Consider the following 12,404-nt stretch of genomic DNA (forward strand, 5'->3'; position numbering starts at 1 on the left):
GAGGGTGGCTTTGCATTGCAACATGCTCCATCTATAAGTAGTGATACCCTGTTGGCAGAGAGAGGACACGTTTTTCCTGATGTGGTTTAGAGGGAAGCCTGGATGAAGAGCAAGTATCCCTGAGATATCTTGTCTGGCTTTGGCCTCAGTTCTCATCTGGGCAGTGGGGACATTGTCACCTGGCGATAAGAAGGCAGAGGTGGGCTTTGTCCCTAAGAACTGACTACTCCCCGCCCCCACTCATCCCGGGCAGCTCTGTCTTTTCTTTTGAAATTCCTTAGAAGACGTTATTTGAAATAGAATACTCTGTGCTTGAAAAATTTCAAAAATTTCTAATCTGGATTATCTTCGAAGGGCCCTGTAGCTCCAAAAGCTACTATGGCTGTAAAATAAAGCAAAGTTATATCCTTATGGACTTTCTCATAGATGTTTAATTTGTAAAATTTTTCTAAAATGAAAGAAGATCATGTTTCAGAACATTCTTTTGTCCTCTTTCTCTGATTAGCTTACTTGCAATGAAAGGCCTCTTCTTTAAACATCTTATTCACCCCACCCCCAGGTGACTGTACCCTGCTGTGTGACCCTGGGTGGGCACTTGGTTTTATTCAGATAAATACATTTAATATTGAATATGTTGGCTACTTAATGCCTGCAATGAATTCCTAAACTCAGAGAAAATGTATGTGCTTCCTGAAAAACGTTTAAGGACTGACTTTAATGAGGTGGCTTCAGATTGTGTGGCCGGTGAGTGTGCAAGCGCCTGTCCGTCACATAGGTCTGTCCTGTCACCTTGAGGCAGGAATGGGTGGGGCTCGCCATGCCATCCTCATCACGCTCACCTCTAATTTCCAGAAAGTAAACGGCAGCTCCAAATGGGTGAGCATTTAGGATTTAGAGGTTCCATGAATGGAACTTGAGTTCTCACCTTTCAGTTTATCTTACTTTCGAGAAGCAGGAAAATATCTGATAGAAATTTCCAAAGAATCATTATCTGCCAGTGAGGAAGAATACAGTGATAGAGCAAGCTGCGCCCCGACTCTCAGGAGCCCCGAGTCCCAGGTTTGACATGGCTCCGGGGAAGGGATGGTGACTTCATTTACAAGGGACTGTGACCACCCTGTTCTAGGATGGCAGGGCTGCAGGCAGCTGGAGCCCAGATCCTTTCTTTTTCTGTCTCTGGTCCCTCTCTTAATCCCCCCTCCTGACTTCACACCTGGTCAGGCTCTGCCAGCGTATTCCACTTTAGTGACATTGTGAATGAACCCGGGGACAGTGACTGTGAGTTGCCGCTTTGTGGAGCTGAAACTCTTCCTGGTCTCAGCATCCGCCCTCATCACCCAACGGAGCGCCTTGAGGAGTGTGTGGCACTGATCCGCAGACACGCCTCCCTCCTCCGTGTTGGCTTCTCCCCCACCCAACACTCCTGAGAGAGAGAAAGAGAAAGAGAGGGAGGGAGGGAGGGAGAGAGAGAGAAACTTTGTAAGTGTGGTGTGTAGGTGCGTGGTTACTTTAGTCCCATCGATTGCGTGCTTTCATATTGCAAAATGGAACCGGCTCTCCAGCAGCGCGCGAGTGCGCCCCCAGCGCTGTGCGTGAGCCCCAGGCACTAACCCCGGAACCTCGCCGCTGGCGCTTGCCCCACCAGCCCCAGGGAGGACACAGATCCCTCTTCCCTCGGATGTCCGCGCGTGGTGCCGAGTTCTTCATTCTGTGCGGGCTTCAGGAGCCGTGGACACAGCCCGGCGGGGTGGGGGGGTCGGGTCCTGCCCCGTGAGGGTCCCCGGGGTGCGAGGTTGGAGCCCCCGAGCTCGTGCCCTGCAGACCGCCGTGCCCGGCGCGCCCCTCCCTCCACGCCCGCGGGGGCCAGACCAGACGCTAGTCCCGGTGCCCAGACAGACGACTTTTCTCAGTCGTCAGTTTTCTCGCTTGTCAGCAGAGCTGCTGCTGGTAAGTGAAAGAAAACAGAGAGGGGGCGCAAACGCAGCCAGGCGGGAGAGCGAGAGCGCGGGGAGGGGGAGCCGGGGTGCAGGGCGGAGCCGGTGCGAGGCCTCTGGCCAGACCACCCGGCAGGCCTGGTGCCAGCTCGCCCCCCCCCCCCACCCCATCCCCATTCCCCTCCCTACTCCCCCCTTCTTACTTTCTCCCTCCTCCATTCCTCTCTTCCCAACCGGGGACTCCCCTTCTCCCCCAAATCCTTCAGCTGCCACGCCGATCACTTCTGTGGCTTTTTAAAAATTATTTATTTTATTAAAAAAATACACATCCAAATAGATGCGAGGTGCTTTCTTTCTGACTAGGAGCACAATCCCTCTCCCTGGACATTAGCCCGGGACCATGGCAGGTTACAGCTGCCTCCCGGCGGCACCCAGGCTGGGGGTGGCTGGTAAATCTGAGCCCGCTTTAAGTCCAGAGTTGGGGGGCACAGGGGAGGGAGCTCAGAGAAAGTGACAGGCAAACACCCGCTCTGCAATCAGCTGGGGCTCGGACCAGCCAGGAGGAGGAGGAGGAGGAGGAGGAGGACGACGACGACGGGAGGGGACAGCCCAAACACTCTCCACCTCACTCCCCGCGATAACCTGCAGCCATGGAGTCGCCCACCAAGGAGATTGAAGAATTTGAGAGCAACTCTCTGAAGTACTTGCAGCCCGAACAGATCGAGAAAATCTGGCTTCGTCTCCGAGGGCTGTGAGTACATCTATTTACTTCTCTTGCTCCCTTTCCCTCTCCCATCAATACTTCACTACATAGCTGGGGTCCAGGACCCTTTACATCCAGCCCAGAAGTTCCACAACTGCTCTCTGTTCATTACAGTCATTGCTACCTTCCTTTCAACAGAGGGACCTGTCTTTCTGACTTAGAAGGCTTTGATATTTCCAAGTCACGCTTTTTTTGGTGGAAGGAGACAGGTCTTTGTATTTTAGTTGTAGTAGCTTCGTACCCACAGAGATGTTTCTGATGCCTTTCGCCCAGCGGGAGAAGTCTGGGGACTCGGGTTATAGACTTTTAATGATAGGAAGAATTTCCTCTGCAAAATGCTTGCAAACACCTTGGCAGGTGTTCCAAGAACTTACCAAATTCAACACACATTCTGGCTGCCAAATTCTCTTCTCCCTTTTCCCAGGCTAGTTCAAGTTCTGGTATTTTCTCAGGTTTCTTTCTAGCAGGGAAACGGTTACTGGAAGAAAGGATTCTTTTAGAGAAAGTGAGGGGCCAGCAGCAATATTAGATTCCCTAGTAATCTTTGAACAGTGAAAGAGGGTGTCTGCTTTCAGTACAGTGGCCAGGATTATCACTGGGCAGACGGACAAAGATCTCTGAATTTCATTCACTTCATAAGCTGTAGTGGTGCCTTTCAGTCTACAGTTTGCTCCTCAGTTGACCAGGCAGGTCCCAGAGACACCTTCTATAATGACCAGAAATACATTTCATCATGTATTTGGTATCAAATCTAGGGTGGTTTAAAAGAAAAAAAGTTTTTCTCCAAGTATATTTTCTAGACATCCTGTTCTTACCACAGGCAGTGATGGGACCCTCGCTGTTAGTTTGGTTGGCAGCAGTTCTTGTTTTGAAAGCACCGACAAACCCCAGAACAAATAAAAAAGGCACTGATCTCAGTGAGCCCCATCTTAGGAGAGGCTGCATCCCAGCTGGGATATTCTAAAGGGAAGCCAAGGTACCTCTGTGTTTTTTTAGAGGACCCCTATTTAAAGTGCAATTATACAAGCCCTTCCATCAGTAATCTTAATGAGCTGCACCACGATTGATCTAAATGGGAAACCAGGCCAAATAGTAGGACATTTGGAGTGTCCGGCTGCTGCAAGCGGAGGCTGCAACTTATTTGGAAATCTTGTCTCTGTGGCTGGGAGGCAGTCTTCCAGTGGAGGCACACGTGCGCCCCCGCACCTCGTTCTGAGCAGTGTTTCCAGTAAGCTCGGGTCTTGTGGAACGGGCATGACATCTGATCGTATTTTGGTTCACACAGAAAGTTTGTTGCATCTACAAAGCCTGGGTCCCGGGGTATACAGTGTCAAAGTGTTGTCAAGCTGGGTCTCCTTGCCACCCTGGCTCGAGGGCCTAGCGCGCACACACTCAGAAACTGGTTCTCTCTGGGTGCTTTATAATTCACACAGACTCCACGCAGCTACTCCAGGACTGAGGGGGGACCTTGTGTGGTTAAGCACTTAGCGGTCCCCGCTCACTTGTACAGTTCTCTGTTTCAAGTCTGTTAGGTTTCTGTCCCCAGGGTGTTGGGGTGTGATGTATCCGCATTTTGGTTTTTCAGTCTCTCCTAGCTACTCAGCACCCAGTGCCTTTAAGCATAAAAGGTGTGGGTTGATTGATTCTTTTCCAAATGTGTGGTTTTGATTCCTTCTGTTTACCCTTCTTACTGAAACACCCAGCCAAACAGTGGTCCTAGGAGATCTGAAGCTTCACTTCCTAATTGGAAAAAGGACATGTGACTGTTGTTATTATGACTAATATCTATATAACTACAATTAAGGTTCTTACTACAACTTTTTTTTTTTAACATAACAGTAATGCTGTAATGAGTTGCTAAAGCCTCTGGACACCGACACACGTGCTTATTTATACAGCCTGGAATAACACCTCTGCAGTTCACAAACGGGAACCCTTAGGGGATGGAAGTGTGGACTTGTCCACACAACAGACTCTCAGGAAGAGACAAGAAGCTGCTCTTTAGTTTGAAAGACCCAGTAACCACGATTGAATTTTCCTATCAATTTATTACCATAACCACCTTCTAGAAAGGGCTGTCTGTAGAGGTGACTGCAGATCATCAAGGATTCAGTTCAGCTTGTTTGAGAACTGTCAAGTTCAGGACTTGATCAGCCGTCTCATGCTTGGGCTGTTCAGTAGTATCTGTCTCCTTCTTTTCCGTATCTGCCCTGTTTAATCTGTGGTTGACGTTTTCGCCTCCTCCATTATCATGCGTATCCCTCGAGGACAGACACGTGTGTGTCTCGCTCACTGCTGCACCTCCAGTGCCTAGAACAGGGTTTGACACGTAGTAGATGCTCAACCAGTTGTTGATGACGGAGGCCCAAAGCCCTGAGTGTGAACCTCTTAATATTTGAAATGAAGATAGATATATATTTGAGTCAGTGTATAGGCCACACGACCTAGCAACACAATATCCCATGAGCTAGAGGGGAGGCAGATTTTACTGACATCATTACCCAGGTGGGGCACAGAAATCGAAACCGAGGTGGGACTGGGCAAGGTGTGGCAAAGCCGTGACTCAGGGTCGAATCCCACTCTTGTGTGTGTGTGCCCAGGTCCTGTCTTTCTGCCCCCTTATCTCTCCAGAGTGGTCTTTGCCAGCAGCGAGAGCCGCTGTCTGCCAGGAATCTACAGTGTACGCGAATATAGATGAACTCCTATATGTTATAGCCCCCATCACTCTACCATACCTTCTTTTTTCCTCTGTATTTCTGTCTCACCGTCTGAATACTATATATTTTATTTATTTATTATGTTTGTTGTGTTTTTCTTCTGACTAGAATACAAGCTCCCTGAGGACAGAGGATTTTTTTTTTTTGTTTGGTCTGTTTTGGTTGCTGGTGCATCCCCCGTGCCTACAATACTACCTGGTATGCAGTAAATTATCGATACGTATTTGAAACCTGGGGCTGTTTCACATGTTTCTCTAGGAAAGATAAGGAAAAACCTAACCTAGCCTGGTAGCATCATCAACTTACTAATAGTGCATTGGACCCTGGAAATGGGAATTTTAAATATGCGATCTGCCTCAGCTGAGATCACAAAACCCTGCAAGCTTAGGTGTTCGCTCTCACGGTGACTGTCATTCATTCCCCTGCACACCGTGCTCAGAGGCCGGCCACGATGCCAGCTGTCCTTCAGCCACCCCTGCGTCCCTGACCCCCTCTCGTACATGTTCACCCATCTCAAAGTAACACTACGCCCCTCCCCCACCAGCCCCCGCACACCTGAACTTTCTTAATTACATCTCTCAGTGCGATGCTGTTCTCTGACATGCCTGGGAGGAGCCTTTTTTGTTAATTTTCTGTAAACCTCAGTTGTAGGAGTGGGTGGAATTTTTAAGAGCCCCTCCCAATGGTGCCTTGTTCAGGAATTTTCTGCTCGGGGAAAAATATGATAATGGCTGTACTTTCTTTTTTTTAAATATATTTTATTGTTTATGCTATTACAGTTGTTCCATTTTCTTTCCTCTTTGACCCTCTCCACCTGGTACCCCATTCCCTCCAGCGATTCACACCCCCTTCATTCATGTCCACGGGTCAGCTTCTCCATTACCTCTACTGTTCTTAACACCCCCCTATTTTGGATCTACCAATTTGTGGTTCTTAATCCCTGCACCTTTTCTCCCATTACCCCCCTGCCCCCTCCCCACTGACAGCCCTCCAAATGATCTTCATAGCTATGATCCTGTCGCTCTTCTGCTTGTTTGCTTAGTTTGTAATTTGGATTCAGTTATCGATAGTTGTGAATTTATTGCCATTTTAATGTTTGTCATTTTTATCTTTTTATTATATAATTCCCTCTAGCATTTCATATAATAATGACTTGGTGATGATGAATTCTTTTAGCTTTACCTTGTCTGGGAAGCACTTTATCTGCCTTTCTGTTCTAAATAATAGCTTTGCTGGATAAATTAATCTTGGTTGTATGTCCTTGCTTTTCATCACTTTGAATACTTCTTGCCAGTCCCTTCTTGCCTGCAAAGTTCCTTTTGAGAAATCAGCTGATATTCCTATAGACACCCCTTTGTAGGTAACTCTCGCTTTTCTCTTGCTGCTTTTAAGATTCTTTCTTTATCTTTAACCTTTGGCATTTTAATTATGATGTGTCTCAGTGTGGTCCTCTTTGGGTCTAGCTTGTTTGGGACTCTCTGTGTTTCCTGGACTTGAATGTGTATTTCCTTCACCAAATTAGGGAAGTTTTCTTTCATTATTTTTTCAAATAAATTTTCAGTTTCTTATTCTTCCTTCTCCTTCTGGCACCCCTATGATTCGGATGTTGGTACATTTAAAGATGTCCCAGAGATTCCTTATTCGATTCTCGTTTTTTTTTTTTTTTTAATTATTATTTTTTCCCTGCTGTTCTGATTGAATGCTTTTTCCTTCCTTGTGTTCTAAATTGTTGATTTGATTCTCGGCCTCATCCTCTCCACTGTTGGTTCCCTGTAGATTTTTCTTTTATTTCACTTAATGCAACCTTCATTTCTGCCTGAGTCTTTTTTATGGCATTGAAGTACCCAGTGAGTTCCTGGAGCATCCTGATAACCAGTGTTTTGAACTCTTTATCTGCTAGGTTGCTTACATGCATTTCATTTAGATCTTTTCTGGGGCATTGTTTAGTTCTTTCATTTGGGCCATATTTCTTTGTCTCCTCAATTTGGAAGCCTCCCTGTGTTTGTTTCTGTGTATTAGGTAGAGTTACTTTGACTCCCTGTCTTAGCACACCTGTTAAGTTGTAGGGGGCAGAGCCTTAGATAACTACCACAGCAGGGCAACCTGCTTCACTGCTTTGTGGCTCTGTATGTGGGGGTGGGGGTTGGGGTGGAGAGGGGACAGTGCCACTGCCTGGCCTCTGGAGTTTTGTCCAGGAGGAAGCTGTCTTTCCACTTATGCTTCTCTTTCTCCCTGTATGTCACTGGTGCCCTTCCAGCTATTGCCCTGGTGCTGAATCCAAGAGGGGTGGGTCTGCGTGAGTCCTAAGTCTGTTGTGGCCCTTTGAGAGGACACAGTTTCTTCTGCCGCCCCAACTCCCACTGGTTTTTACAGCCAGAAGGCAAGGGAGTTACCTTTCTGGTGCTGGGACCCTGGGCTGGATGGTTTGGACTGGGGCTGGGATCCCTCGCTCCTGAGATTTTGCTCCCATTTTTCATTTACCACATGTGGATGTGGGACCTTGCATTCTCATCTCTGCACCTCCTGGCCACTGTGCGACTCTGTTCCTCGCGCATTCCTCCTTGTCTCCACCCCTTCGACTCGTCTAGATGAATGTGGCTTCTTTAAATCTTTGGTTGTTGGGCTTCCACATAGCTTTATTTTCTGACTTCTGGGTGATATTTATCTTGTAGTGCAGCCGTACTTTTTGCTATAGTAGGGTGCAGAGCTGAGGTGTGTTTACCTACGCCCCCCCATCTGGACCGGAAGATGGCTATACTTTCTTCCTCTGCTGATGTGACTTGTACCTTGGGTCCTGACCAAGAGTTTTTCTTTTGCAGACTGCTCTAGGATGACAAAAGGGTATTTCTGTGCTGGAAAATAAAACCGAAAGCAGAGAACAGGCCTCACTCATTCCTTGGCACTTATCATCACAATTGTAGTTAAGCTCTGGTGTATTCTTTTTGCCCAACTATGAGTCAGTCAGTGTAACAGTTTATGCTTATGCTACACTTCTTTCCTCTAGTATCTCAAGTAGTATTATGAATGTAGAGGAAGGTATCAGTTATTAGGGTAACAAATAGGGACTTCTGTTTTTGTCTAACCAGCAAGCTTTCCTACCCCCTTATTATGGTAACCGATCCTGCCTCCCAACAACATCCCCTACTCCCTGCCGTAGGGATGGGCCTAGGATCCAGGACTGTCCAATCAGACAGTTTCACTCTGCTGGTGACAGTGGTCAGTTTCAGGGGGCACAGAACCCACGCAGGAACAGGAGAGTTCTTCATGGAGGTTCCTCTATTGGCCATGGGAGGGGGCGACTTTCCCTCCTTCTGGGCTTTCCTGGTGGCTGCCCCTGGCTCCGGCTCCGGCTCCCACTTTGTGGAGAAGAGCTTTCTATGAGAGGACCCAGTGAGGCCAACGTTCAAAGAGAAGCAGAGGGGAGAGGATGGAGTGGAAATCTTAGGCCCCAGAGGCCTCCATGGCTGCCATTGTTTCTGTGATTCTGTCTGTCGTTCCAGCTACGCCAGCCAGCCAGGGGGCTGCTTCGAGTCTGATTTCTCTGAAAGAGTCCCAGTGCCCTTATCTGTGCTCACCTCTTGTTGATAACTCCCTAAGGACAGGGTGTGATTGGGTCTGTTTGCTGTCATTCAGTGTGGAGCTACTGGACAAAAATCTCCTGGGTCACCTCAGGAGGAGCTGGCCCCTGGATCGGTCCCTGGTCTATTAGCTGTCCAGGTAACAGGGTTTCCTCCATTGGTCCCCAAGAACCTTAGGGACTTTCCTCGAAAGGTAGCTGTGTGATACCCTCTTGCAGCCCATCTAGTACAATACTGAGGGATCAATAGTAGTTCATGACTGGCGGGAACAGTGTGTGCAAAGGTTCAGTGGCATGGGGGACCTTGGCATATTGAGGAGGAGTGAGAGACAGTGTTGGAAAGGAAGGCATGGAATTTTAAAAAATTTATTACTTGTTTTATTTAAAAGTATACATGCTTATAGTTTCAGGGGGCAAAGTGTCTGAACACACTTTACTGCATTACCCAGGAACATGGTATGTTCACGGCAGTCCCCTTGTAGAACTCTTTTTCTTTGGATACATGAGATTTCAAGGAGTTTCCATTTTATTTCTTAATTTATAAGGAATTGTTAAAAGACTTTTAAGTTGGAGGTTAACAAAATTAGGATGGCTATTCGGGAAGAAGTGTGGGGACGGGGACTGGACTGACGCTGGAGGCCTGGAGACCAGTTGGAGAAGTGGCCTGAGTTGGGGCAGTGCCACTCACGAGGAGAGAAAAGGGGGCGTGTTTGGCACGAGACCTGACAGAATGAGTTTTGGAGCAGAGAGAGCAGGGACGTTGTCTTCCAGGTTTGTTTTGGCTTGGATGCCTGGGTGAGTCTGGTGCCACTTGCCTTGCGTGGGACCACGGGGAGAAGAGCAGGCGTGGGAGAAGCAGGTTGGAAATCTTGGGTTTAGACATGTTGAATTGGAGTGGCCTCTGGATTGTCCAGGTAGCTGTCAACAGGTGACCTGGGGGAAAGGGGCTTGACCTGAAACTCATTAATAAAGCAATTCCAAAAGAATCATTAAAAAAGTTATGGTTTATTCCCCGTAGGTGGCGTATCTTAGTGTATTAATTGGTCCTTCTACCTTCCCATTTAATTGGAAATGTCAGATGGTTCAGCATATTTTGGGGGGCTCCTATTATGTATTAGATACTAGGAGCTTTAGGAGAGATATGAAATACCAGAAACAAAAGTGCTATTTTCAGGAAACTTTGAATCTAAGTAGGGAGACAAGATAATTTTATATACATACGAAAAATTAAAAACACGAATAAAAGGCTGGGTAATAATTAATTGCCCAATAAGTGATATTGACACTGTGTCTGAGGCTTCAGACAAGGAAGACATTTTTGTTTGAGGGGTTACTTTTGAGTCTGCCTTTTCCTAATAAAGATCAATTAAGTCTCCCTGAAATATTTTCTTAATGTTATATTAAAGGGGAGATAGAGGTGAAATCAAAAAGGGTAAGTAGGTCCCTATGTGCAGAATGAAATTTTCCTCACTTGAATGCAGTCTATTAATACATCATTAATTGCTTATCATAGTTTGGTCATGCTAACTTATTAGCTAATCATAACTCAGTATTAGCAGCTAAGTGTTTATGATTTTGACCAAGCTTTACAGCCTCTGTTGGTTGGGAAGCAACTCTGGGCATTTCTAGCTCAGTTTTCTGTCTTTAATTTGTTTTGGCTCATGGGAAACTACTTTCTCTGGTTCCAGTTTCCCCATATGGATGGAACGTGCTTACGTGACCTACCTACCCCATGGCTTTTTGAGAAACAGCTAAGAAAAATAATTGTAAAATATGAGGCACATAATATGGTCTCTAACAGCTTTTAGGATGACCATCACCATTTCCCATTAGTCATAAAAAATGAATTCTACAGTGAATGAAACACTATTTCTGGAGGAAGTACACTGAATCCATGTAAAGCGCTGGTGTTTTTCAGGTGTATTGGAGTGTACTCTTTATTTAAAGATCTCTTGACAACACTTATTAAACAAAATAAATGAGTCGTCATGAGTGGAAGAAAAATCCCGATGTTCCTAGGTTATAAAATTATGAAAAGGCTTAAGAGAATAATTCAGTAAAAAAGACCTAACTTATGATGACAGGTAATGAGTTTTATTTATGTACTTGAATAAATGCACAGGCATCTCCTTTCAGGAAACCCGTTCATCACTCATTCACTCAGCACACATTTCTCTAGCATTAATCATTTGCCGGGCACTGTGCTGGGCACCGGAATATGGTGGGGAATAAGACAGAGGCTCCCTCCTTACGGAGAGTTCAGCCTATAGGTAGTGACAGATATTAAGCATATACTTCCACAAATAATTATTACCTTTTATATGTGCAGACATATAAGACACCTGGTCCATGAATCAGGGAAGGCTTCTCTGAAGCAGTGAGATTTACGCTGAGCTGTGAAGACGAAGCAGTAGGCATCAGGTTACTATAAAGAGTTGAAGAAGCGTGTTCAAAGCTATTCAAAGCCTGGGCAAACAGCATGTGCACAGAGCCAAAGAAACATGGCACCTCCGAGAAAACAAAAGGTCAAGTGGCTGCAGCCTAGACAGTGTGGAGATAGGAGGAACAAGACACAGCCGTGGGGGGAGGGTCAGATCTTGCCTCATCTTTTAGACCAGGAGCCATAGCAGTGGGAGGCCATGATAGGTCTGGAGGGATGCATTTGAGAGCTTTTCAGCAGGTAGACTCAATAGGACTTGGTCATCGGGAGTGAGGGAGACAGTGGAATCTAGGATAACTCCCGGGCTTTTAGCTTGAGGCCCCAGGTGCTGTTACTTAGATCTGGATCGCTGAGGCGGGGAACAGGTTTGTAGGTTTGGTTGTGGGTGGGAGCAGGATGCGCGGAGAGTAGAGGTCATGACTTCAGCTTTGGACGCATTGAACATGAGCGGTCTAGAAGATGTCCTAGAGGAGCTGTGGGGATGGCATGAGCATCTGAAAAGTGCTCCTGGAGATGAGAGGGAAGGTCTGGATTAGAGATGCCGTGTACAGCTCAACAAGTATAAAGAGGAAAAAAAATACACATAGAACATGTGCATATTATATATGGGTGTGTATGTGTGTTTGTCTGAAGGATGCTAAATTAATATTCCTCTAATTTTACAAGTAGAGAAAACATAGTTTAGTGTGATCCCCTTGAGTAGTCTGACATGAGGTGCCAGAAGGCACAAGTTCATGTTTTTTAACTTTTCACATGTATATAAAGTATATAAGTTCGTATATATTTCTCATTGGCATTCACTGGTTGAATACATGGGGAAGGCCAGCAAGCAATTAATGCGCATGGCTTTGCTTGGAGCCCTTGTATTGCCTATTCGGTATCGGCCCATCAAACACGGATTTGGAGCAGAAACGGAAACCTGGGGGTTAGGCAGGGTCATTTGCAGTATTCCCAGGGCAGAAAGAGACCGTGA

At 46.5% G+C, this 12,404-nt stretch overlaps 1 protein-coding gene across 2 annotated transcripts in view; it reads left to right on the plus strand.

The window, feature by feature from the left end:
- The window catches only part of PDE1C (phosphodiesterase 1C), a 364,455-nt gene that overhangs the window by 124,218 nt on the left and 227,833 nt on the right, over positions 1 to 12,404 (plus strand). Inside the window, exon 1 of one of the 2 annotated variants that reach the window (XM_090287042.1) lies at positions 2,152 to 2,685. The exons of the other annotated variant lie outside the window; for it this stretch is intronic. Within the exon in view, the coding sequence (XP_090143168.1) occupies positions 2,585 to 2,685 (101 nt within the window). The 5' untranslated portion in view covers positions 2,152 to 2,584. Of the gene's footprint in view, positions 1 to 2,151; positions 2,686 to 12,404 lie in introns of those variants that run through there. 2 annotated transcript variants of the gene reach the window in all.

The sequence above is a fragment of the Furipterus horrens genome, unplaced genomic scaffold (genome assembly GCF_987537825.1).
Source record: "Furipterus horrens unplaced genomic scaffold, mFurHor1.1.pri manual_scaffold_9, whole genome shotgun sequence".
Classification (NCBI taxonomy): Eukaryota; Metazoa; Chordata; class Mammalia; order Chiroptera; family Furipteridae; genus Furipterus; species Furipterus horrens.